The 27,626-nt window shown below is 41.8% G+C and overlaps 1 protein-coding gene and 1 long non-coding RNA gene across 4 annotated transcripts; one reads left to right on the top strand and one right to left on the bottom strand.

Annotated features, from left to right (window-relative positions):
* Positions 1-476: 476 nt before the first annotated feature.
* Positions 477-13,478, bottom strand: LOC139476988 (uncharacterized). 3 transcript variants are annotated; one of them, XM_071259541.1, is made up of 5 exons: positions 13,380-13,478; positions 11,572-11,699; positions 9,725-10,991; positions 5,593-5,716; positions 477-4,262 (listed from the first exon to the last, which is right to left on the bottom strand). In XM_071259541.1, exons 2-5 carry the CDS (start codon positions 11,693-11,695, stop codon positions 3,441-3,443), a joined length of 2,337 nt encoding a protein of 778 aa, XP_071115642.1. In that variant the 5' UTR covers positions 11,696-11,699; positions 13,380-13,478; the 3' UTR covers positions 477-3,440. The 3 variants fall into 3 exon arrangements, with proteins under 3 accessions (XP_071115642.1, XP_071115641.1, XP_071115640.1); XM_071259540.1 differs by having other exon boundaries at positions 13,388-13,478; XM_071259539.1 differs by having other exon boundaries at positions 13,392-13,478.
* Positions 13,479-18,715: 5,237 nt separating this feature from the next.
* Positions 18,716-23,447, top strand: LOC139477059 (uncharacterized). The gene is made up of 3 exons (XR_011654134.1): positions 18,716-18,776; positions 21,351-21,438; positions 22,731-23,447. It is a non-coding gene; the product is annotated as an uncharacterized lncRNA (long non-coding RNA).
* The last annotated feature ends 4,179 nt before the right edge of the window (positions 23,448-27,626 follow it).

Below are 27,626 nucleotides of genomic sequence, written 5' to 3'. Positions count from 1 at the left end.
GAGTACAATAGCTCGATTATCCCGTGTATTGCATCTCCCTCATTGCATCTTCTATGATGATCCATACCCTGAGACCATCCTCTAGAATGGAGGTCAGGTGAAATTGGGAATAACTTCGCGTTCAAGATTATTGTACTTATATAGCGGTGTGTGTGTGTGTGTGTGTGTGTGTGTGTGTGTGTGTGTGTGTGTGTGCCTTGTACCTGTCTGGACTAACGCTGAGTTTATTGTGCTAGCCCACTGAGATACCATGCCGCAGTTTAACATGAATACCCCACTCAGACACAGTATACTGACTCCGAGCTGACCAGTCCTTGTTTAAGCCCCTTAATGCAGAGCAACATAGGAGGGGGGGGGGGGGTTGGGTTAATAAAACATGACATCATCAATTCAAATTATTTGAGTGTTTGTTGTTAAACGCCAATCTCAGCAATATTCCATTATTTCAGCCAAAGTAAACAACCAACGATGCAGTGTCTAAAACATGAAGTTTTACTCAACAAAAATGCAGAAAGGACGATTACATTAAAGATTTTATTTCAGATTAAAGTTAATGTGATCATAAATTCATGACTAACGAGAATGTGTCTTCTGTACAACAACTGGAGCACAACAGCTAATACAATTCAAGAAGAAGTTACTCACAAAATAGGAAACAATATCAATGTAGAGATACACACAGAGACTCCATGCTCAGGTGAAACAGCTGTTGATGGTCCTTGCAAGATGGAATCCACTGCCAGCTCAAATCTGGATCAGCCATTGTATTATAGTTCCTTGTTTTTTCAGATATTTTTTCCACAAACCATAGTTTGGTTATATGAAATGTAAAACTTCGCAAACACATATTTTAAAGTGGTCAGCTGGTCGGTACAAAGAAATGTCAAAAGTAACATTTTAAGTTTAATCCCCTTCTAATTTTGGGGTCGGTGGTGTGACCTGTCCATCGGTGCCTAACTAGCTGGGCCTCACAATATCACAAGCATGAAGTACATGTACTCACAACTAGAACCAATTCTAACTTTGGATCCCGGCATAGCGAGGGAAGCAGTAAGATGATGAGAAGCTGCCACAGTTTCTTTAGGAACCAATTCTGTTAGCCGGCCCAATGGAGGTTTCAAATGTTAAATCTCCTGTCACATTCTTCAATTTCCATTATTAGCAGTCGTTATTGAGTATTTGATGACTGCAAATTTCATTGGAAGGATGTTATCCAGAGGTTTCAAATGTACAAATTTTGAAAAGCATGTACACAATAACCAAATCTGAAACAAAAGTATCTAGCCATATTGTGAATACAAAATGTTAGCAGCATCCTCGGTCTGCAAGACAGACACTGTGGAATGCTATGACGTCATGACACGATGGACAATATGATTGACGTCACAGGCTTCATGACTTTAACTGCTTGGTTATGCTGAGGGAAAACGACAAAAGCACAGATTTGTTTATAAATATGAATAGTATTATTCATGTCACCATACCAAATTACACATTTAAAAAGAAAGCGATTTATCAAGAAAGGTACTCTCACGCAGTACTTTGAATCCCAATTATGATCTCTTTTCAACCAGATCACAGCTCGCACTCATTCATTTCACAATAATCAGTAATCATGGTAACCAAGAAAAGACAATACACGTATAAAACTCGTCACCATGCTGCACAACACAACACAACCCAATGACAGGACATGGTGGCATTCTAGTCCTCCCAATCATACACTGTGAACCTAGCCATGTTGGCCGCCAACCATGCTAGCCCAGCGTTCTGGTCTGGAATCATTCAGGCTGGAAGTGTACTGGACTATGACAAGAAACAGCACTATGTACCCAGCAACAGAAACTAACTGTTTTAGTCCACTAGTCCTTATGATGATAACATACAGCAAAACCCTTGAAAGGATACCTTAACTAGTGGGCAGTTCGGCAAGGACTATAGGACGTGTGCCAATTTCTAACGCTTATATACCTACTGTAAGGCCAGACGTCTTACAATCTTGGTCTACATACTTAAAATTAAATGTCAGCCTGTAGCAGGGGATAAAATCAAATACACACGACATAGTTTTGTGTTCTTCAAACATTACTGAATATATTGTGGTTTTAAAGCTTGGCTTGTAGGCCTTGTAGTCTAAAGTAAAGATGTGATAGTCAGATTTTGTAAGCAGAAAGTACAAACCAGTCATTAAAAGGAACCGCCTTTCTGTAAAAACAGGTCATTGAAATATAGGGAACGCTAACTACATATGGAAAACAGTGTTCATCATGAACGAGGTTCTGGGGTCCTTGTTGAGCTATTACAGAATCTTGGAACGCCCAATACGTTCACCTTAAATATTAGGGTTACGACAAGAAACCCCAGACTTTCATGCCTCATGTTGAACACTGGTGAAAGAAGAACACGATCCCTCATCATGGGGTTTCTTCAGAAAATGAAAAAACAAAGCTGCCAAAGGTCTTGCGGTGCGCAGACATCAATGTAAAGAGCAGTCTACTCTTGTGATATCTCCAAAGGCCTTTATCAGATGTGCATTGGGCATTCTGACAACACAACGATGTCCACTGAAACTGGTTAGCATATGCATGAATTTGGTGATCATGATGTGTCAATCTCATCAAAATCAGATCTTATTTCTGGGTACTGTTAAACCGAGGACATCCTATTATGGGTCATGTCAGAACGACCTTTCATCCAACCGATCAGAACGTTGCTCACCCGATCAGCAGTGGGATAATCTTTAGAATGGGAGAGTGAGTATGGTTTTACCCCACTATTAGCAATATTCCAGCAATATCATGGCGGGAGACACCAGAAATGGGTTTCAAACATGGCACCCATTGAACCCAGGTCTTTGGCATGACGACCACTAGGCTACCACACCGCCACTTTAACGGACGAGGCTTTTCATAGCCCGTGGGAAGTACTGCCAAACAATCTAGGCCATCTATTAGATACTCTAGAACGTTCTTTAGTTTAGTTTTCAAATTGTGAATAGAGAACTTTGTCAAAATATATTTTTGAGCATAGTCTGGAATGAAAGTTGCCAGTTTGAAACTAGTGCTGTATAAGTCAAGAAAACTGCTTTCTGATTGGCTAATGTCATCTTCTTGTCAGTCATGTAATTGGTAGGTCCAAGATCACGGGACCTGTCATTGGATGTCCTCAGATATTTGTTTAGCGGTAGCGAAAACTCAGATCTGATGTTGATGAGATTGATGATGTGGCTGTATGGTAGGCATCTGTAATTGAATGCAAATAGGAGATGAATATTTGGAAAATATACAAAGTCATTTCTCATTTTTCAAGTAAGGTTGATTTTCCTGTTGTCACTTAAAATCAATGTTTAGTTCAAACTGCAACACTATCTGTGCAGTCGGGGACAAACAAGCCAATATGGAAACCAATGACACATGATGATTGAGTCTAAATGATGGCCTTTAAGCCTTTCCTAACACCAGCACACTCTCAATGTCGGCATGGGTTGGCAGCCCTTCCCGGGGCACAAGTTCGTATCTACCACTGGGCTCGCCCAGCTTGACAAGGATATCCACCATCTGATCTGGGGTGTTCTTCCTGTACAGCTTCAGGAACCGATCCTTGATCTTCTTCTGCATAATTTTCAGGCCAATTTTCTTAGCCAAATACTTGATCTGATCCCAGTCGCCCTGCTCAAACCCATACACAAAGCGCAGATCCCGAAGGGTGTCCATCTGCTTGTATTCCTGCATGACCTTCTCAATGGCGTCCCTATGCCACTTGTTGATACGGCATCTGTTAGGAAGCTCATCCTCTCCCTCCGCGCCACCATCTTCATCCTTGGCTTCTTCCTCCCCCTTACCAGCCTCTCCATCCTTACCGGCCTCCTCACCCTTACTTCCATCCCCATTGCTTTCTTTCTCCCCCTCCTTGCCTTCACCGCCATCTGAAGCAGCAGCACCACCAGCAGCTCCTGACACAGAAGCACCAGCAGCAGGATCTGACGAAGTCGATGACTTGACCTCACTCTCCTCCTTGACCTCACTTTCTTCCTTGACCACTTTCGGTGCAGCCTTTCGTGCAGCTTTTGGTGGAGGAGCGGGGACCTCCTCCTCCTCGTCATCTTCATCCGCATCGGGATCATCCCGGAAGTACCTCTTGCGGGTGATGATGATAAAGTCGTCTGTGCCAGTTTCTCCACTCTCAGCCTTCAGTTTGTCACCCTTCTCGGTGATCTCCTCCGCTGTCACCACAATGTCGTTGCACTCCTTGGTTGATCTCACCTTAAAGTGAAGAGGATACATTTATGTTGCATTTGCTGACTCCAGTGTTTCTGAGTGAGTGAGGGAGTATGTTTTTATGCCGCATTTAGCAATATTCCAGCAATATCACAGCGGGGGACACCAGAAATGGGCTTCACACATTGTACCCATGTCGGGAATCGAACCCGGGTCTTCGGCGTGACAAGCAAACGCTTTAACCACTAGGCTACCCGACCGCCCCTTCCAGTGTTTCTGATGCTACATCAGGGCTCAAAGGTCACTTTTTGACTTACTTGTTGATAGCTAAGTAAATATTAATCAGTAGCCAAAATGAAACGTTAGTCGCCATGCAACCTTACTCAAAACAATTGTGATAAATAGAATATTATGTTTATTTGAAGTTGTTTGTTATTTATTATAACTGATTACAGTATTAGACATCAAATTTGAACACAAGGTTGCACGTGTAACAATGTTAAATGTTTGAGCATTAATATATCTTTGCTACTACAAGTAATACACCATTTAAAAGGTCAAATCCAACTGTTCATACATATGAAAGCTATGTTTATTACGTTATTTAAATAATGCATAAATGATTTCTAGTCAGGTGATCATGTCATGAGAGATTCCAACAAACAGGATTAGAGTGAACCATTTGTATGGGTGGTGACCATGGTGATGCTGGGATGTCTTCGGGTGAATTGTTTAAAGAAGCTGGAAACCGTGTTCCACATAAGGATCGAAAGAAGACGGAAGAAAAGCATAGAGTGAGATAGGATGGGTTAAAAATTTATTTTTTCAAGAATCATCAGGGACAAATCCAAATATTAAGAATCTAGTAACTAAAATACATTTCACAGATACTTCAATTTTGACAGTTTCTGACATCTAAATATATAAAATCGAAGATCTCTGATGACATGATTTTACATAGATTTATGACATCTTGTCGAGAAACGTAACAGGAACATGTGCACATAATCTTGAAGTACCCACAGTTTGATGATGTCAAACCCAAGAGAGCATGACAAATTACACATAACAAGGGTTCAGTGATGTAGTATGGTACGCAAAGCCTAGAGGTAGTGACTGTGTTCCATGATTGTTGGTTTGAAAAGTAAGTCAATCAAACACAAACTGAATTTTATTTTACAATTTTTACATGCACTTGGAGCAAGAAGAGATATATATATTAGGTTGCACTTTTTAATAACGGTGTGCACTCGTGCAAGTCTTATACAGTTAAATCGAGCCTGAAATATTATGCCTTAACAATTACAAGCCTGTAACCTTTTGCAGATCACAACTTCATTACAATTAATACTAAGGAAAACGACAGCACACAAACCTTGAGAACTGTCTGAGACTCGTAGAACTTGAAGAGTGCATCTGCCGCTGCCAGCGTGCGAACTGTGTGTTGGTCCCCGGCAACAGCCTCTCCCACCTTCGTCTGCTGCAGGATCATCTCACATCTGGAACAAACATCGCCTACATTAACACACCAGCACACACCTCAGCATGTAATGATAAGCATATCTATATCAGTCTTGTTCCAGAGAGAATTTCATGTTGACATAGAATCGTCAAACAAAAACAAATATGACTTTTAACGAGTCAAAGTATGTCATTTATGATATATGTATCCATTCTCTGTCAACTAAAGTTCGTTTCAAGGCGTCAATAGCGGTATTCTGACCGTGGTTGCTGTTAATAACGGTGAGTTGTGCGATCTTCCGATCGCTTCACACACGATTTCGCAGAAATTAATAAAAACAATATTATAAGGAATTTTGAATAAAATTAATGAAGTAAGTTACAAACATAAGTCCAGAAATACAAAGAACACTTTTTATAGACAGACAGTGTAATTACATAAATATTTTGCGTACTTCAGTATGGATTTGTTGACATGGTATTTCCGGTGTTTCGTGCTCACGGTAATGTCTTTCCATGGGGGAAAAAAACACCCAAACTCATAATTCGTGTATAATGCGCACCCCCTTCTACACAGCTGTGTTTTTTCGAAAAAAAGTGCGCACTATACTCAAGAAAATACGGTACGTGTTGCTAGGACAAGCGACAAGCAAAATGTGACTTAGTTTGTTTGTGGAAGTCGTAGACACGGTATTGTGGCGACATACAACATTATTTGGGAATCTTGTACAGAGTTGTAGCACCTTCAAGAAGGACTACAATCTCATTAAAATCAGATCTTAGTTCTCGCTACCGTAAACAAAGATCTGAGGACATCCCATTACGGGTCACGTCAGACCGACCTTGCGCGAACTTTGACCGACCAATAGAATGACCAATCAGAAGGCAGCTTTCTCGTGCTTTGTGGCACTAATTTCAAATTGGCGACTACGCTTCGAAACATATTTTGACAAATTCTCGATTACACATTTGAAACCTGAACAAAAGAACATTCTGGAATGGCTAATAGATGGTCTAGATTGTATGGATACAGTTGTTAAACCCGTAACTATCGTTCAGAGTTAAAGTTTTCGAGGCTGCATGATCAGAAATCACATTCCTACTGTCACTTTCATAATCTGGTAAGCGATGCTCTGATTGTTTGATGAAAGGTCGTTCTGACGTGACCCGTAATGGGATGTCCTCAGATCTTTGTTTAGTGGTAGCGAGAATTGAGGTCTGATTTTAATGAGACTGAGAAGGACTAATGCTTCGCATTTTCAGGAATATATCAGGAATCAAAACTTGCAAGGACTGCCAGTTTGCCCGAATAAAATTTCCTTTCTGAGTTTGATCTAAGATTCCAAACAAAGTACCCTTGTCCACAGGAAACTGGGAAAAAATGTTATTTTGTTCAAAATGGGACTTTCAAATTTCATTTAATATCAATTTATTCTACCATTGCACGTCATTATATGACATCTATTTTGGAGTAATATCAATATGCTGATATCCAATATTCACTTATCAATTGCTTTGGATATTCAATTTTGAGGTTTAATTATATACAACATACAAATGCAAGTGGGGCATTTTTCTGCTTATTTTGAGCTTTATTGCCCCATTTTACACATAGTAACGCTTTAGCATACTGCCATATTACTTTAAAAGTAGCATCAAACAAACTCGGCGGATAGGTATCTGGTGTTCTGCAGGCAGTGCTCAAGATGGATGGTGTATCGCATTTTTGTACACGTGCAAACAAGCCAAAACCACAGAAAGGATTTCAAATTACAACAGTATCAACTCTGTGGGCAAACAAACCTACACGCTCTCATGATTGTTACCGTACGTAGTTGATATAATTATTGTCTGAAACGTTCTTCAAAACATTGCTTACCCTCTGCTTACAGTATTGGGCATTCCCTCCATTTAAACATGAATACATGTATGTTATTAATGTCAGCAGCAAATGGATTTCCTCCCAATCCTGCACTGTTATTGGCTAATAATAGCGCACTCAAATTTGACAACAAAAATCTGAATGGACAACACAAGGTTTTTGAAAGATGGCAGTGCAATATCAACATGATCATACCAATACCAGTCAATTCTAGAAATGAGCAGTATGGTACTTACTGGTTGGAAAAAATATGTCTGGTATTTGTCAGTTCTGAAACCGCCTCCCACAACCCATCCTTACAACCACGTCTCCTCCCACAACCCATCCATACAACCACGTCTCCTCCCACAACCCATCCTTACAACCACGTCTCCTCCCACAACCCATCCTTACAACCACGTCTCCTCCCACAACCCATCCATACAACCACGTCTCCTCCCACAACCCATCCTTACAACCACGTCGCCTCCCACAACCCATCCTTACAACCACGTCTCCTCCCACAACCCATCCACGTCTCCTCCCACAACCCATCCTCACAACGACGTCTCCTCCCACAACCCATCCTCACAACCACGTCTCCTCCCACAACAACGTCTCTTCCCACAACCCATCCTCACATCCAAGTCGCCTCCCACAACCCATCCTTACAACCATGTCGCCTCCCACAACCCATCCTTACAACCACGTCTCCTCCCACAACCCATCCTCACAACTACGTCTCCTCCCACAACCCATCCTTACAACAACGTCGCCTCCCACAACCCATCCTCACATCCACGTCGCCTCCCACAACCACGTCGCCTCCCACAACCCATCCTCACAACCACATCTCCTCCCACAACTTGTCACTACAACCACGTCTCCTCCCACAACCCATCCGACACAACCATATCTCCTCCCACAACCCATCCTCACAACCACGTCTCCTCCCACAACCCATCCTTACAACCACGTCTCCTCCCACAACCCATCACTACAACCAAGTCTCCTCCCACAACCCATCACTACAACCACGTCACCTCCCACAACCCATCCTCACATCCACGTCTCCTCCCACAACCCATCACTACAACCAAGTCTCCTCCCACAACCCATCCTCACAACCAAGTCTCCTCCCACAACCCATCTTCACAACCATGTCTCCTCCCACAACCCATCCTTACAACCACGTCTCCTCCCACAACCCATCTTCACAACCATGTCTCCTCCCACAACCCATCCTTACAACCACGTCTCCAACAACCCTTCCTCACAACCACGTCTCCTCCCACAACCCATCCTCACAACCACGTCTCCAACAACCCATCCTCACAACCACGTCTCCTCCCACAACCCATCCTTACAACCACGTCTCCTCCCACAACCCATCCTCACAACCATGTCTCCTCCCACAACCCATCCTCACAACCATGTCTCCCACAACCCATCCTTACAACCACGTCTCCTCCCACAACCCATCCTTACAACCACGTCTCCCACAACCCTTCCTCACAACCACGTCTCCTCCCACAACCCATCCTTACAACCACATCTCCTCCCACAACCCATCCTCACAACCACGTCTCCTCCCACAACCCATCCTTACAACCACGTCTCCTCCCACAACCCATCCTCACAACCACGTCTCCTCCCACAACCATGTCTCCTCCCACAACCCATCCTCACAACCACATCTCCTCCCACAACCATGTCTCCTCCCACAACCCTTCCTTACAACCACATCTCCTCCCACAACCCATCCTTACAACCACGTCTCCTCCCACAACCCATCCTCACAACCACATCTCCTCCCACAACCCGTCCTTACAACCACGTCTCCTCTCACACAACCACCTCTCCTCCCACAACCACGTCTCCTCCCACAACCCATCCTCACAACCACATCTCCCACAACCCATCCTTACAACCACGTCTCCTCCCACAACCCATCCTTACAACCACGTCTCCTCCCACAACCCGTCCTTCCAACCACGTCTCCTCGAACACAACCACATCTCCTCCCTCAACCCATCCTTACAACCGTGTCTCCTCCCACAACCCTTCCTTACAACCACATCTCCTCCCTCAACCCATCCCTACAACCGCGTCTCCTCCCACAACCCATCTGCACACATGGATGTAATGATCAATGTACCACACACTCTCCATCATCAGTACTTGCCTGTATCCCTTCTCATCTGGCTCAATCTTCCACTCCAGGAGCATCCCATTCCACATAGCGCTCATCATCAAGATACTGTATGCATTTTTTCTTCGATTGAACGACCAATCATGCGTCTCCACAATGACCATCTCATTCCACTCTTTATCTCTCTGTATGGGATCTCGCCTCAGGAGTTTTAAACGGCCAATGTTCGATTCGACACCCTCCGTTCTAGACTTTGCCCAGACTTCAGTTTTGGCCACCTTCAGCTCTTCCTCCTCTGAAGCCAGCTTGCCCGCATCAAACAGTTCCTCTCCTGTCATGGTGGTAAGTTTATCGTAGGCGTTTTCGTAGGCTTCGGCATGTGCGTTTGTCCGAGTCTCCCCCTTCCCTTTTCCGATCAGGACCTTCTGCAGGAAGTACTCACAAATAACGTTCTCCTCGGCTGGTCGATTCTCATCCGCTTCCAGGAACTTAACAATACATTTGGGCTCCAGGCCAATCCGGAACACGTTCCGATCCAGCAAGTGCATCAGTGAGGCATTAGGGTGGCGTGTCGTCTCCTTGCAGTACGCAACTACCGCTGCTAGCTTCTCCTTCACCTCGTCATCCGTCAGCTCCACTTTGAGCACCTGGTCTAAGGATGCTCCTTCGGGGATCTCGACCTCCATCTCTCCTTTCTCGATTGAAATGAACCTCTTCAGGGCGATGGCACCAGGGTCATCGTACTCTTCGTCTCTTTTAAAGAAGGCTTTGGCATCAAATTTCAGAATCTGTATGCCAACATCTTTCAGCCCCAGTATGTGCCTGATGGACTTGTTTCGGATGATGTTGATGGCCTTCCTGTAAGTCGACTGTTTGGTCCTCTGCTTGTCTCCCCCTACACTGCGGGCTATGAACACTTTATTGAGTTTGAGACATCCGGTGAATATGTACTTCTTGCCCACCTTGTGCACCACTTCGTGGCTGTAATCTGCTCGGAGGCCTGACTGGCTGGCAAGGACTCCCTTCTCGATCACCTGAACGTCGTTATTGCTGTGATATCTTCGGAGATATTCACCAAGCCTTTCCAGTCTTTCAGCCACTGTTAAAATAGCTGGTTCAGTTTCCTCGTTGTAGTTGGGCTGATAGGACTGGGAGCTGCCTGGGTGACTCCAGTAGCCGCCGTCCTGCTGGTACCCCTGCTGCCCCCCCCATCCCTCGCAGTGGTCGGGCCCGTACCCTGGGGGGCCACCTGCCGATCCCACCCACTGCATCCAGCCCTGGACTTGCTCTGTCAATTGGTCTTCAAAGAAAAATACAATTCAATGAACAAATCACATCAACCTCCCAGGGGAAAGGAAAACATCATTATGTCTAATAAGGCTCCGAAGCATTTTATTATGATTCACTTTTTAATCACATTCTTGATACTGAATAAATAGCTTATGTATCATTCAAGTAGTCAGTGCTAGAGATTCAGGTAAGTGCCATAGTTTGTTTGTTGTTTAACACTGCATTCAGGAATATTCCAGCTATATGACGTTTGTCTTAATAATCGAGTTCAGTGATTGACATCATTAGCATCCATGTACGCAATTGGGATACACGGACATGCATCAGTCAAGTCTGCGAGTCTCTTTCGACAAGCATAGTCGCCTTTGATGGCAAGAATGGGTTGCTGAAGACCAATTGTACACCGGAAACTTCACAGGTCGTCGGTGCTATAGATGAATGTTGAGTGCTAAAAAGGGAGGTCAGTGCTATAGATCAACCTCAATTCTATTATGATTTAAACTGTGAAAATATCCATCACAGTAGCTTCATTTTGGAAGTGATGGCCACTTTCAATTACTGACAAGTATATGAATAATGAGAACATCTACCGTTCTGAGAGTAGTAATCATTCCTCCTGCCCCCGTAGTAGCCTCTCCCTCGGTTCCGGTCAAACCGTCTCTTCTTGGACCGTGAGTGGTCACCCCAACCTTCGTTTGACCGGTTAAATGACATGACTCTGCACAGAAGAAAACACATAAAGTAACTCATGACAACCATTCGCTGTTTGTCAAGACAGATCTGGAAATATCTCAAGTGAGGGAGTTAGTAGGTTATAGCCACTTTTGCAATATTCCACATTTCACGAATCAAACCTGGGTCTTTGGCGCTATGAGCAAACACTTAAATTACTGCTAGTGGGGGGTGCGCATTAAACATGGGTGCGCACTATACTCAAGAAAATCGGCAATATACCAAAGCAGTGCTGTGTGAACTTGGATTGCTTACATTGACCATATGAATTGTATTCTCTAATATCAGAATGCTACAGAAGCCACTTGTTCAAATACCATCAAGTAATATTTCTTGTGGTTGACTACTGTGACATTCTTCATGTTTACAGGCTGGTAACAAGCAACCAAGTCCCAAGGTTTGTAACAAAGTCCATTATTGCACATGTTCCGAAGCCTTGTAAAAAGCAAGTTTAGATGGGGATTTGTATGCTGGAATGAAACTTTGAATGAAGAAGACATGAATCTGTTATCATTTTGTTAGTGTAGAAACAGGAAACAAATGGTTTGGGTCCACCATCCACAAATGATTTAAAGACTAGAGTAGTAATCACTTGACAACAGGAGTTTTCACACCTGCCTTCTCCCCTATGTAATAGGCCAGGGGCAGATCTGTCTCCAAACATGCTTCGATAATTCATGTCACATAAACAAACCTATATCTCATATTTCTTCTTTAAACTTCTGAAACTTTCAGGTATTTGTTTCCGCTGAAACCAGTACAGTCGACACTGTCTGTATTCAGTGTTGAATTTCTTCCCAAATTTACTCTTTCGTAACTTTACATAGCTTCATCAACCAAAATGCTGTATCCAAATGTTATTCCAAAACAAAGATTCTTACTTCAAAGAAACAATTATAACTGCTTACAATGTAACGCTAAACACTTCATGCCAACAATACACAAAATATTTATAGTTGATTGGTTACACAGGTCAGAGATTTTTTGCAGTTTATATCTATTATGTTTTTATGGATACTCCTGCTGTAAACATGGTTAACATGGTTAAGTAGCATACATACCATCAATAGTTCCCACATAATATCTACAAACTAGGTCGATATGTGCTTGTGAAATAGTTGCAGTGAAATATATATTCAAATATTACCACCTATATTTCAATATTTGCAAGTAAAGAACGGCCTACTTTCATTTTTTTTCAAACTGTTACACTACATACTGATCAATTTGGGTCTACAGAAGCCATTTCTCCTTTACTACTACCAAGCGCATTGAATAGATTATAGTACACATATGTGGAAAAGTGTCTGGGTATAATTGAATGAGATTAGTTCGTCTGAGAAATGTGTCAAATATCAAGAACAACAATAAATCACACCAGCAAACAATGACAAACCCGCTATTCCCAGAATTTCTGATCAGGAGGTGAAAATATATTGCTTCAAATCAATACATTAGTATTCTAAAATCGGACACGACACATTCTACAGTTCCCAAATGCATAATAAAATGGAGTATTTGTTGGAACACGGGTAGAAAGGGTTTCTGATCACCATTGGGAGCAGCTTCCGGGTCATTGCGGCCAATAACAACTCTTTCATTGCCTAGCACCGTAGATTTTTCTTTGAAATAAGATTAATATACCTTATTGTTAAAGAATACAAACCGCAATACCTACGTAGGTAGTCTTATATGCAGGGATATCGCATATACAACGGACAAACCGGTAGATTATTTCGTCGAGAGAATACACACGCTTCTCTTTATGGGGAGATAACTCTAAGTCACACATCCGGTTATGATGACTCGGAATGTAGAAGTCTTGAAGGTATAAGTTCTAAACTCAATAATAAGTAGTTGTTTGTTATAATATTAAAATTGACATACCCAAATATGTTTTTTTTATTTTTCATAACTACATATCCTTGTCAGATTCCTTGAATAAATTCACTGCATTTAGCGTATTTGATATATTTGATCTCTGTGTAAAAACTATTCAGTTTAATTATTTCCCCCCAGTAGGTTAGCAAATCAATATCACCTCGTAAAAAATGTACATATCGAAATTCTTTCATCTTAGATTGGTGAATAAGTAAATAGATTTGTTGATAGAAGAAAGATTGTAAATTTGTATGAAGCAATGTATACATATTTTTTAACAGTATTCCAGTTATCTTACGATGTGTCAGCTTCATGTGGGAGGAAAGCCCGAAGTGATGCAAGTCTCAGACGTTTACCACTTCGGTGAAACCCACGGACCCGGATATGGTGCTGACAAACCTAGAAACATAATCGGGGCGAACCGGGATTCGAACCCACAATCATAGGTTTCTGGCGTGCCAAAGGGACGCAACCCCGCACAGCGAATCGCGTCGCTTTTGACGACTGGGCCACCTGTGTACCCAGCTCGCTGTTCGTAGTTATGCATGGAACCTGTATAATATATACAACTGGAATTTCTCCGTACCCAGTATTCGTTTATCTGGACATTAGTTAATCCGGACGATTTCACTCATATAACAGGGTATCATAACTGTAGTTATTAATCGAGTGAAATATATATGGTTGTCATAGCGACCGATTTCTAACAACCTTTGTCTGAATGAATATTTAATTCCACAGGCTAATTACCATGCAGCCATGACGTGTGTATGACTGGAATGATTTAATTGCCATTTCTTCTAAGATGCTAATCCCTATCGTTAATCCCCATTGTAATGTACACTGATGGCGGCCGGGTCTCCTAACCTTGTCAGCACCTATTGTTCTGGATGACTTGAGCAGACAGGCATGCTAATCCTCAGACAATAGGAGACGGCGGGGGTCGTCTCAAGACATAGATATACATTAGGTAATACAGTGGAGAATGGCCTTGACATACGACACATACAAAATCATATACAAAAATAACATAATTTTCTATAATAGATAAAATATAACTACGGTTGATTTCAACATTTCAATATACATACGGTATTGACAACATTATTGATTTTTTAATATGTACATAATTTACTTAATTGATTTTTTAATACGTACATAATTTACTTAAAAAAATGTAACCAGAGAAATTCGTTGATGTCATTATGTCAGTCAACAATACCCGATACAAACAACATTTACATAATCTGATATTCATGTACATTCATAAATTCTTCAAGTTGCACTTGGTATTTGGTATGACAAGCTCCTCACAGCGATAGTACGTTCTCGGAGCTCTCTATACTATCGCTGCCACCAGTCAAAACTCCCCACTGTGAATAGGTGGCCACAACCATGCTTGGAGTTGAACTCGCAACCGAATGACCGTTATGTTTACAAACAAGTGACGACTGTCGTGACGCCGAATACACTTATCGCTGCTTAATTACTTTCTTCATTTGTCAATTTGAATTTCATTAAAACTATCATGTTATTGATATAGTAAGAATGTAAGGGAGAAGTTGGTTGATTTTCCGTTAGTCTGCAATCTCGAACCAATCTGATTATCAAAACAACAAAGTAAATTCATCTGGAAAACATGGTCAGTCGTAAACCTTTTCAAATTGAAATATGATGGCATTTCCAAAGACATAAACAAAAGTATAAACGTTACTACATACGGGGTTGGAGGGCAAATTTCAAGATTCTTGAAATGGCCGCGCCCACACTGGTGGCAGCGATGTTACCGAGAGCGTAACGAAGGTGTCACGCGCTGGGAAGGAGCTTGTTGGTATGATATACAAGGGAGATAGCTCTGTGGATATTGCCCTCTCTCAAAACGTGAGTTATCTGTCCTTGGCGGCCGCTATAAAATAACACGATGTGCATTTGGTCAATGGGTATCTTCTTCCTAAGCTGGTTCTCGGCTCCTTATGCGCGTCGTCAACTTGCGCCAAGCTAGGAGCCTGTACAGGCCAAAATTAAAAACACTCAGCGTGTTTATTTGACGTCACATCCGGTGACTTTCAAAAATGGCTACACTAATGCCGAAACATGGGAGGGACACACCTGTGAAAAGTATGTCATCTTGCGTTTGCTGTGGTAATCCAAAATCTGATGGCGGGCAATTTTATAGGGTGGAAACTAAACCAACAAAATCTCGACAACAATCTCGCTAATCTTTTTGAGCGCTACGGCGGATTAAAGTGTTGTTGTTGTTGCATTAAGTGTTACACAGGTCGCCTTCTGCTTAGGCAATTTCGGCTGACCTGTCCCTCTTTGGGACTCCTGTGTGTGAGAAGAATACACATACTCGTATCTATTGTGAGTTCGGTGTTCACATAATTTCTGTTTTTGTATTGATGTGATTTCCATTTACTTATATTGATATGATTTCATTTTTATCCTTGGCTGCTCTGTTTATATACGTTCGAGTAGCTGTCCATCTCTCAGAAATAGAGTTAGTTTGGCCTTCGCTATTGCATCTCTTGGCTTTAGGAGATCTATGACAGATAGCGGATCTAACTGCAATTCTTGTTTTAACCTAGCCCGGGCCGGGGCATGGTCTTGACATTCTAGTAACACGTGATCAATGGTTTCAGCCTGATTGCAAGATGAACAAACCTTGTCATAGTGCTTTTTGTGACCGAGTCTGAGGCGTGAGATAGCAATTTCAATTTTCCTTTCATTTGAGTATGAGTTTGGCTTTTGTTGGACCTTGGGTTGAATTTTGTATAGCCATCTGCCGATCTTACTTCCTTCCAATTGGGCTTGCCATCTTTCTGCTATGGAGGCTTTGATTTTGCTTTTTATATCTAGTTTACTAAAGGGAATAGGATGTATATCCGCTTTGTCTAGAGCTAGCTTCGCCAGTGAGTCTGCTTTTTCATTTCCATGGATATCTTTGTGAGAGGGGATCCAACACAGCTCCACCTGTTGCCCTTGGTCCGATAGTTTTGTATATTCGTATAGAATATTGTTGACTGTGTTTGGCCTGGAGTTTGATTTCTGCCACTGATGGCCTGAAGTGCACTAAGCGAGTCTGATAGGACGACTGCCTTTGCTTCCGGAAGTTCCGGTATGAGTTTGAGTGCATGATGAATTGCCTCCAATTCAGCCGTGAATACTGACTGACTGACCATCAGGCAAGCGAACTGAATGTGCTTGGGGTTTGGAGCTGTGGATATGGATCCCGTAACCAGCACTGTTGTTGAAAGGATTCTTGGATCCATCAGTGTATATATGGGCCCAGCTGTCCCAGAGTGACAGACATGTGAAGTAGGGGGGTTATATACATGTGATAACTGATGTTCATATAAGCTTGAATGATAGATTGATGTTTACACAAGAGATAAGGATGAAGTATAAAGCCTGACGATGTAGATATAAATAAAAAGAAGGCATGCTAGTAAAAACAAACAGTGACTGATATTTTAGCAATATTCCAGCAATATCACGGCGGGGGACACCAGAAATGGGTTTCACATATTGTACCCATTTCGGGAATCGAACCCGGGTCTTCAGCGTGACGAGCGAACGCTTTAACCACTAGGCTACTTGGCGTCCGTGGTGTAGAGAGCACGGGTGGCCCAGTCGTTTAAGGCGCCTCTATCCGCTGTACAAAGTTGCGTCCCTTGGGCACTCCAGAAACTTATGATTGTGGGTTCGAATCCCGGTTCGCCACGATTATGTTTCTAGGTTTGTCAGCACTATGCCCTTGCTCGGTGGTTTCACCGAAGTTTCACTCACTCACTCACTCACAGTGGTAAACAAACACCAGCTGGACTTGCAGTAGTCTAGGAAATATGCGATGGGTCCAGTGGTCCCAAACATTAGGGGATCACAAAGTAGACACAATTTATGGATAACAACTTCTTTATTGACTTTAAAGGCGACATTTCGGTATAGATCCATAAACCGTTGTCAAGTTAATGTTATGACATAAGAAAAACCCACGAAGTACAATGACATATAAACATTCACGCTTATAATTTATCATGTAACTTAAAAAACATAAAATATCATGTCAAACTTTAGGGAATTCAGCCATATGCTTTCCTAATGTCCACCATATAGGTAGTTCTGTGAACTAGATACTCTATATGGAGGGGTGTGTGGGGGTGATATGAAAAAAAATCTTATATGAATTGGAGGTTCACCCCCCCACCAACTGTATTTTTGACATATTTTTTATTTATGTTTAAAACTGCCAATGTATATATGTAACCATGGGGAGCGGTATTATTATAAACATTAATTGTTGTTTGTTTACCAATCCCCCTTTCAATCTACATGATGTGATGAAATAAAAAATATGTTTAACGCCCCTCCCCCAATAACAGCTGACCAGTCCTTTAACTTAAAAAACGAAGTTAATTTTTAGAAAAAATAAAATTATGTTTTTCTCAAATGCACTGATATCAATTTCTCGCTTACATTGAGTTCAACACAATTTAAAACTTCATTCAGCCTACAGGGTAAATGAAGGTTTTTTTCTCAGTTAAATGGCGACCCTGTTCTTTGTGCACAAGGCGAGTCAGTAGTTCCTGTGAAGATCTGGGAGAGAATAGATCTTCATCAACCCACGTTTGCCGTAAAAGGCGACTATGCCTGTCGTAAAAGGCGACTACGTTTGCCGTAAAAGGCGACTATGCTTGTCGTAAAAGGCGACTGTGCTTGTCGTAAAAGGCGACTATGTTTGCCGTAAAAGGCGACTATGCTTGTCGTAAAAGGCGACTATGCTTGTCGTAAATGGCGACTATGCCTGTCGTAAAAGGCGACTATGTTTGCCGTAAAAGGCGACTATGTTTGCCGTAAAAGGCGACTGATGGGATCGTGTGGTAAGACTCGCTGACTTGGTTGATGCATTGCATCGTATCGTGTCCCAATTTCGAGGATCGATGCTCATGATGTCAATCACTGGATTGTATGATCCAGACTCGATTATTCACAGACCACCGTCATATGGCTGGAGTATTGCTGAGTGCGGCGTAAAACAATAAACAGTAGGAGACCGGACACACTGATTGCACACGCGTGGCGGGGCTTACCTCCCTTGTATATGCCAACACTGAAACGAAAGTAACTTCTGTGAAACAACTCTTTGCTGACGTGTACACTTCAGACGTGTTTTCTGTGGAAGGTAGGTTAATATCGTAACGTATGTTCTGACGTGATAGTTTTAGTCATTTACAGAAATTAGATTTTACACTGTTCAGTACAGAACGTATTGTATAACTGCCAAGACCTGCAAGAAGATTTTAACAACCAGATCGGATGCTTTACACCAGGTGTTATAGATTATTCTCTTTTGTGAATTGCCTGGTACAGTCATATATATCGTGTGTAATATATGTGAAAGTATATTTCTGTAATATATGTGAAAGTATATTTCTGTAATATATGTGAAAGTATATATATATATGTATTTGTAATATATGTGAAAGTATATATATATATGTATGTATTATATGTGAAAGAATATATAGATATATATGCATGTAATATATGTGAAAGTATATATATAGATATATATGCATGTAATATATGTGAAAGTATATATATGTATGTAATATATGTGAAAGTATATATGTATATATGTAATATATGTAAAAGTATATATATATATATTTGTAATATATGTGAAAGTATATATATATGTATGTACTATATGTGAAAGTATATATAGATATATATGCATGTAATATATGTGAAAGTATATATATATATGTGAAAGTATATATGTATGTATGTAATATATGTTAAAGTATATATATATAAATGTAATATATGTGTGTGTGTGTGTGTGTGTGTGTGTGTGTGTGTGTGTGTGTGTGTGTGTGTGTGTGTGTATGCATTACTTTCACATGTTACAATGTTTTTCCCAATGTTAAATAGTCTCTTATAACTTTAAAGCGTGTGGGTTGTTACTACATAAATTCTTTTATACTAAGACATTTTTAAAGAGTGTATTCCGAATGTATTATATATGTAAGAGGTGACCCTCACATACAGTATCTGTCAAGTCGAAGAGGCGACGTGACTCAATATAGAGTCACGCTCGACTGCACGCCTTTCCCCGTCACTGTCTGATACTGCTTATAATGGTGCTTCTGTTTGTGTTTAATCTAAAAATACCCCTGAATATTCGGATATGCGTCAGAAGTTAAACTTTCGATTGTTGATATAAATACTTTGGAATTAATAATGCAACATTGAAAGCGTTATTTTAAACTGTTAATGCATTAAGAAAAAAAGGTAAAATGGCGGTCCCGTCAAGCATTAAAACACTTATTTACCTCCTAGTTGTGTGTCTATAACACGTGGCTGTCATGTCTCGTCGTTTCCTGGCAGACATTTTGCACTATTATTTCTGAGGTTGGATTTCATGCGTTCTATTTCAGATAGTGCCCTAAGTTCTCCTTGATTAACACTGGTTAACGCAGGTTGAAACTTGTTAACCCTGGTTGCCAGAAATGTGGCAACCTTGGTTGACTCAGGTCACTTAAAGTTTAATAGTAAAACGCGTCTAGTAACACCGCTTTGTTTAGTTAAGGGGAGCTTATTCACGGACTGCCGTCATTGTAATAAGTGAGTGAGTGAGTTCGGTTTTACGCCGCTTTTAGCAATATTCCAGCAATATCACGGCGGGGGACACCAGAAATGGGCTTCACACATTGAACCCATGTCGGGAATAGAACCCGGGTCTTTGGCGTGACGAGCGCAGGCTTTTAACCACTAGGCTACCCGACCGCCACCATTGTAATAACAATCTTATCAGCTGTGGTAAACACACGACGAAGTTTAGCACAAAGAATGTGTTGCATATAAACTACTACATATACAGATATGGCGTAGTTGGTATTTATTTGTGAGGGAATATTATAGTCAATCAGAGCTAATAAGCCAATAAATGTTATTAAATGGACAAATTAGTCTAAACAAAGTCAAATATATGTCACATTTTGGTAATTTAAAAACATTATATTTTTTACTTCAACAACCATTTCTGTAAATATTTGCCAAAGTCTCTTGGAGGTTTAGCTTAATGAAGATGTTTTGGGGCTATTTACCAAATGTAAACAAAGACACGTGTGGCTTGAATGCATCATCGCTCCTTCAAGTAACAACCTCATTTTATGCATCAAAATACTGTTATTCATATATTTTCCGGTGTAAAACTAACAATCTCCATTTTCACCATGTTTTTAAAAGCCTCATTTTGCCATATTTAAATAACAAAGATTATATTTATCAAAGTACATAAATCATGACGTGGGGGCACGGGTGGCCCAGTCGTCTAAGGCGCCGCGATATTCGATGTGCAGAGTTGCGTCCCATTGGGCACGCCAGAAACCTATGATTGTGGGTTCGAATCCCGGTTCGCCCCGATTATGTTTCTAGGTTTGTCAGCACCATACCCGTGCTCGTGGGTTTCACCGAAGTGGTAAACGTCTTAGACCTGCATCACTTCGGGCTTTCCTCCCACATTAAGCTGACACGCCGCGATAGAACTGGAGTACTGTTAAAAGCGGCGCTAAACCCAACTCACTCACTCACTCACTCAATCATGACGCACATTCTGATTGCCTTGCACTGTTTCGACTCGAGCCTCCTTGTAGGTTACGTTGCGAGTGTTGACCAATAGTGTCACCAAATATATAACCGCGATGTTATTGTTGTTTACAACTGATATATATCGTGCATCTGATTTCAGGTTATAGGTTCGCAGCCCATTTGTGAAGAAGAATATAACAACAATCCTTGTAACACTTTGCTGTCAGACGAACAGGAATTCATCGAAGGTAAATTTACTCCAATAATGTTGGCTTTTATTGAGGTATAGACTTACAGACCGGTGTGCACACTTAGCGCAAATTTAAACCATATTGAATAAAGTAATATATCAACAATAATAAATTCACAGACTGTTTATTTAATCATTAACAAAAAACAACAACACAGAATACAACACGAAATTAGTGACATCGTTCAGCGCAATAATGCAGCAAAATACCCGCTCATTTAAATATCAAACAAAGATGAAACAGTAGTCCGTTAGTGGGCGCGGTCTATTTCTGCTAAGCCAATCAAATGCCACAGAATGTATTTACTTTGGATTGAACCGAAAATATATAGAATCTATCTACGATTGAAGAAAATATGATATCAGAAATAGTTCGTAAAGCTCATAGTAGTAAGCTCAGATTTAGCTTCTTTGACAGGCATTTAGAAGTTGGAGTTCTAAGTAAGGATACGAATTGATGGATAAAGAAGTTGTTCATCCATAAATTCTTATCTTTACTCAGATTTAGCTGTTACGTCAAGCATGTCTTCTGTCCCTGAAATACAAAGTATCTAGTTATAATTGAGTGAGTGAGTGAGTTCGGTTTTACGCCGCTTTTAGCAATATCCCAGCAATATCACGGCCGGGGATACCAGAAATGGGCCTCACACATTGTACCCATGTCAGGAATCGAACCCGGGTCTTTGGCGTGACGAGCGAACGCTTTAACCACCAGGCTACCCGACCGCCCCATGTAGTTATAAGAATTTGAAGATGTAATGTTAACCTATATGTTATCTCCACGGCATAACGTCTTGTACACATGAAGGATGGCCCAACGGTCAAAGGCGTCCCTTTGCTGCAAAGATCGAATTGTATTCGAATCCAGTATTCCTATAATGCTCCTTGGATAGGCAACACCATACCCGGTCGTTGGTTTCCCGAAAGTGGCAAGTGTCTTCTACCTCCGCCACTGTAGGTTTTCCATTTCACTAAGATGACGTGAGACAGACTGACCCCAATCCTCTGTAAATGAATACCATGTTAAACCTAGGTGACTATGACAAGGAGTGTTTCTGGTAACAACTTCCATATTATGGCTCTACATCAGGTGAATGACATGGAGGATAAATTACGAGGGAATCGATGGACATAACACTTGTTATAGGGGAGGGGTACAAGGTAAAGTGTTTATACAATAAAATGAAATGGCCCATGCACTGGGGAAGGAAACTCCCTGATCACGATTGACTGATGTCTGGGCTCGTCTGATGAACATTTCGTCTTAATGCGTGTATGCTTGTGTTTCAGACCACCGCGTCAGAAGCAATGGCCGACATGGAAGTTGGAAATGATATTTATCAGGGACTCCTGATCCTGAAGTTCATGATAATAGTTCTGTTTACATTGGTAAATGCAATGTGCTATAAGAAGGAAACTGAATACTTCGGGCTGGTGCTGGCTGGTGTCAGTTTGTCCTTTGTTGGAGATTTGTTAATGGTGTGGAATCACAGTTATGTGGGGATGGGTTTGCTCATTGTTGCGCGGGTGTTCTACATGGTGGCAATTCAGTGGAAATGGCACCGTCCCTTGTTAGCTACCTTACCTTGCATCCTGTGCTGTCTCCTTGTGTTTGGCGCTCGACTTGAATTTAAAGGGGGTCTTTTTGTTGTTCATGTGATCGTAGCTACGGTAGTGGCATGCCAAGCAATTGCAGCATCACCAAAGAAACGTAATTTCTGTAACTGTACCGGCAGCATAGTGCTGATGGTAGCTAATATTTTATACTCTCTTTCCCATGACTTTGGCATACCTAATGTTAATATAGTGTCAGAAATTGTTTCTTTGATTGGGCATGTTGCTGTAATGCTGTCTACGCTTGGTGACGGCAATGACGCCCCAATCTTGCCATTTTAACACAGGAGGGATCTAATCAAAGTAGAATGACGTGTCTGTGTCAATTGTGTATTAACCTGATGCTCTACATATTCACCGTTAGCCTTGTGCTGCTGTACAGATTAACCGTTAGTCTTGTGCTGCTGTACACATTAACCGTTGGCCGTGTGCTGCTGTACACATTAACCGTTAGCCTTGTGCTGCTGTACACATTAACCGTTAGCCTTGTGCTGCTGTACACATTAACCGTTAGCCGTGTGCTGCTGTACACATTAACCGTTAGCCTTGTGCTGCTGTACACATTAACCGTTAGCCTTGTGCTGCTGTACGCATTAACCGTTAGCCGTGTGCTGCTGTACGCATTAACCGTTAGCCTTGTGCTGCTGTACACATTAACCGTTAGCCTTGTGCTGCTGTATACATTAACCGTTAGCCTTGTGCTGCTGTACAGATTAACCGTTAGCCTTGTGCTGCTGTACACATTAACCGTTAGCCTTTGCTGCTGTACACATTAACTGTTAGCCTTGTGCTGCTGTACACATTAACCGTTAGCCTTGTGCTGCTGTACACATTAACCGTTAGCCTTGTGCTGCTGTACACATTAACCGTTAGCCTTGTGCTGCTGTATACATTAACCGTTAGCCTTGTGCTGCTGTACAGATTAACCGTTAGCCTTGTGCTGCTGTACACATTAACCGTTAGCCTTTGCTGCTGTACACATTAACTGTTAGCCTTGTGCTGCTGTACACATTAACCGTTAGCCTTGTGCTGCTGTACACATTAACCGTTAGCCTTTGCTGCTGTACACATTAACTGTTAGCCTTGTGCTGCTGTACACATTAACCGTTAGCCTTGTGCTGCTGTACAGATTAACCGTTAGCCGTGTGCTGCTGTACACATTAACCGTTAGCCTTTGCTGCTGTACACATTAACTGTTAGCCTTGTGCTGCTGTACACATTAACCGTTAGCCGTGTGCTGCTGTACACATTAACCGTTAGCCTTGTGCTGCTGTACACATTAACCGTTAGCCTTTGCTGCTGTACACATTAACTGTTAGCCTTGTGCTGCTGTACACATTAACCGTTAGCCGTGTGCTGCTGTACACATTAACCGTTAGCCTTGTGCTGCTGTATACATTAACCGTTAGCCTTGTGCTGCTGTACAGATTAACCGTTAGCCTTGTGCTGCTGTACACATTAACCGTTAGCCTTGTGCTGCTGTACACATTAACCGTTAGCCTTGTGCTGCTGTATACATTAACCGTTAGCCTTGTGCTGCTGCACATATTAACCGTTAGCCTTTTCTGCTGTACACATTAACCGTTAGCCTTAAAAGTTGTGTTTGTGTACATATTATCCATTATCGCTCTACATGTTTTGCAGGTAGATATAAACGTACATTAATATTTGTAGGGCGTATTTACTGTTAATATGGTATAAAAAAACCACAAACCTAGCAACATAAGAATTGTGTTACTGTACATATAAACATATAAACATATCAACTGGTGGGATAGTGTTCAGTGTGTGACGTGGATGTGCCTGAAATTTGGCTTGTTTGTAGTACCGTGACAATGGACTGATTCATGAACGCGTACTCATGGTAAAGTCCATCCTCCCGAGGCAAATGAGTTAACTGACTATAAAAGTTCAGTTTCCACCCTTGCCGAACTAGGCTGGTATTATGGAGTTACATTTTGGCTGGACTAACGAGTCTATGCATAGTCCAATCAAAATCGCGCACCGAAATCGAAATCCGGTTCGTAAAGTGTCGTGGAGATTTCGGTCGATTGCAGGATTCGCAAAGCATGTGCACCGCTAACTCGTTGTCAACAGATATTTTCTAAATCTTTTCATGTTTTTAATCACGTGCTCACGTGATTTGATGCACTTCGCGTTGTAAGACTCGTTTTATCACAATATAGGTCTTCATTATCGATCATACCGTCTTGACTGGGCGCCACCGTTTTGTTTGAAGCAAATGCAAGTGATACGAGAGGTTGAATCTGATTGGTCAATAGGAGATGCGTAGAAAGGACATAACTCGTAACAGCCACTGGTGGCGCTACGATCGAACCCAGGAATTCAAGCCTAGTTCGGCAAGGGTGGAAACTGGACTTCTAAGGTCAGTTAACTCTCTTGCCTCGGGAAGATGGGTAAAGTTGGAATCGGAATATCGACTCTGATTGTGCAGAGGTTTCTTACAAATATGGAAATATTTTTTGTCTCTTTTATACATTATTATGTAAGGCATATCCTAGGACTATTGTGCCCGTCCCATAACAATGGTGGATGTTGTCTTGCTACAACTCTCACCCTGCCCTGTCAACTGTACAGTTTTGCTATCAGGTCAATGTGTGAACCTGGTTTTTGAAATTGGACTTATTATGTGACAATTGACAACTTTGTAATGTTATTGTGATATAGAAAATAGTTTTCTTGGTGATTATTTTGAAACTTGTGTCGTTTATTTGGTTTTATATTATTATATTACCAACCAGAAATAAATATGTTGCTAATACTCCGTTCAGAGTTGTGTTGTGTGGAAGCTTGATGCCTTGCAGCCACAAGAAATGTACGTGTCCAATATATACTCCGGGAGGATGGCTCGCCCTCTGGTTTCAGCGCAATGCTGTTATAACAGATCCTATATTTACAGTGCATTCACCTTGCAATCTTAGAATCTCACCTCTCAACAAATCAGGTTCTAGGTTCCTGGCTTTGGACATTATTGCGGGGTGAACTTGGCTCAACGTTGTTCCACAACTGGATACTGGTCACCCTTACTAGGGACACTGACATACAGGTACAGACAGAAGGTTATGGTCACACAGTGAGGGAGGATTGTGTGCAAGTCGTTTTTCTCCATGTCACCACTAGGTCACTATTGTGCAACTCGCTTGTCTCCATGTCACCACTTGGCCCACTATTGTGCAACTCGCTTGTCTCCATGTCACCACTAGGTCACTATTGTGCAACTTGCTTGTCTCCATGTCACCACTAGGCCACTATTGTGCAACTCGCTTGTCTCCATGTCACCACTAGGTCACTATTGTGCAACTCGCTTGTCTCCATGTCACCACTTGGCCCACTATTGTGCAACTCGCTTGTCTCCATGTCACCACTAGGCCACTATTGTGCAACTCGCTTGTCTCCATGTCACCACTTGGCCCACTATTGTGCAACTTGCTTGTCTCTATGTCACCACTAGGCCACTATTGTGCAACTCGCTTGTCTCCATGTCACCACTAGGCCACTATTGTGCAACTCGCTTGTCTCCATGTCACCACTTGGCCCACTATTGTGCAACTCAGGTGGTCAGTTTTGACAGACGGTGGTCAGATACTTGATGATGGTGCAGACACTTGATACACCTGTGTTAATTCAGTACAACAAAGCTAAACGAAAGTGATCGATGTATAAAATTCTATACTGACTTGTACACTGTTCTCCACTTGATTGTCTGGATCTTCACTTTATTGTCTGGTTTGTTTCCAGGCCGCCTTCGCATGGCAAGAATACTGCTGTGCGGTGCCAGGCAATAACAAGTTACTGTTTTAGTTACTGGTGGGTGCTACCGGTAGAGTAGGACATGCTTACCCATTTCGCGAACACCTGGTGTCATCACTAATCTTCAGTGGTCTATTCACATCATGTTTAGAGCCATTTTGACCTTTACCTCAAATGGTTGGTTGGTTTGTTGTTTAACGCCGCACTCAGCGATATTACAGCTATTTGGCGGCGGTCTGTAAATAATAGAGTCTGGACCAGACAATCCAGTGATTGACATCATGAGCATCGATCCACGTAATTGGAATCAATGACATGCATCAACCAAGTCAGCGAGCCTGACCACCCGATCCCGTTAGTCGCCTTTTACGGCAAGCATGGGTTGCTGAAGACCTATTCTACCCCGGAATCTTCACGGGTCTTACGCCAAATGGAATCTGTTTCGGCAGATAATCTAGAGTGGATATTCTCTTGCATTGACAATTTATATTCTCTTTCTTGTTTTCATTCTTTCTTGTTTTTTTCCATGTAACGTAAGTGGATTAACGTTTTATAGTAGGAAATAAACTGCTATGTCCAGTTACATCACGTTTACAATCGTTATTCTACCACCGCCGCAAATGCAGGTAAATACACAGTAAGTAAAAGGCCTCCGTCAAACACGCAACAGCTGAAAGGTTTAATGTTGACAAAGAACCAACCCTTAAACCTGTAATGTTGAAACCTAACAACACCAACAGCCTACAGAGGTATGCTTATGTCAGCTGACTCCTACCTCGCAATGATTATATGAAAGTAATA

The sequence above is a fragment of the Haliotis cracherodii genome, unplaced genomic scaffold (genome assembly GCF_022045235.1).
Source record: "Haliotis cracherodii isolate W230 unplaced genomic scaffold, xgHalCrac1.p SCAF_30, whole genome shotgun sequence".
NCBI classification, from domain to species: Eukaryota; Metazoa; Mollusca; class Gastropoda; order Lepetellida; family Haliotidae; genus Haliotis; species Haliotis cracherodii.
The sequence above is the reverse complement of the archived record's forward strand: the minus strand, read 5'-3'. Positions and strand labels throughout refer to the sequence as shown.

Coding starts and splice junctions, on each gene's coding strand:
- LOC139476988 (XM_071259541.1), bottom strand. CDS start 11,695: ATGTCATTTAACCGGTCAAACGAAGGTTGGGGTGACCACTCACGGTCC. Junction 10,992..11,571: donor TGATTACTACTCTCAGAACG/GTAGATGTTCTC, acceptor TTTTCTTTGAAG/ACCAATTGACAGAGCAAGTC. Junction 5,717..9,724: donor CCAGATGAGAAGGGATACAG/GCAAGTACTGAT, acceptor TGTTTGTTCCAG/ATGTGAGATGATCCTGCAGC.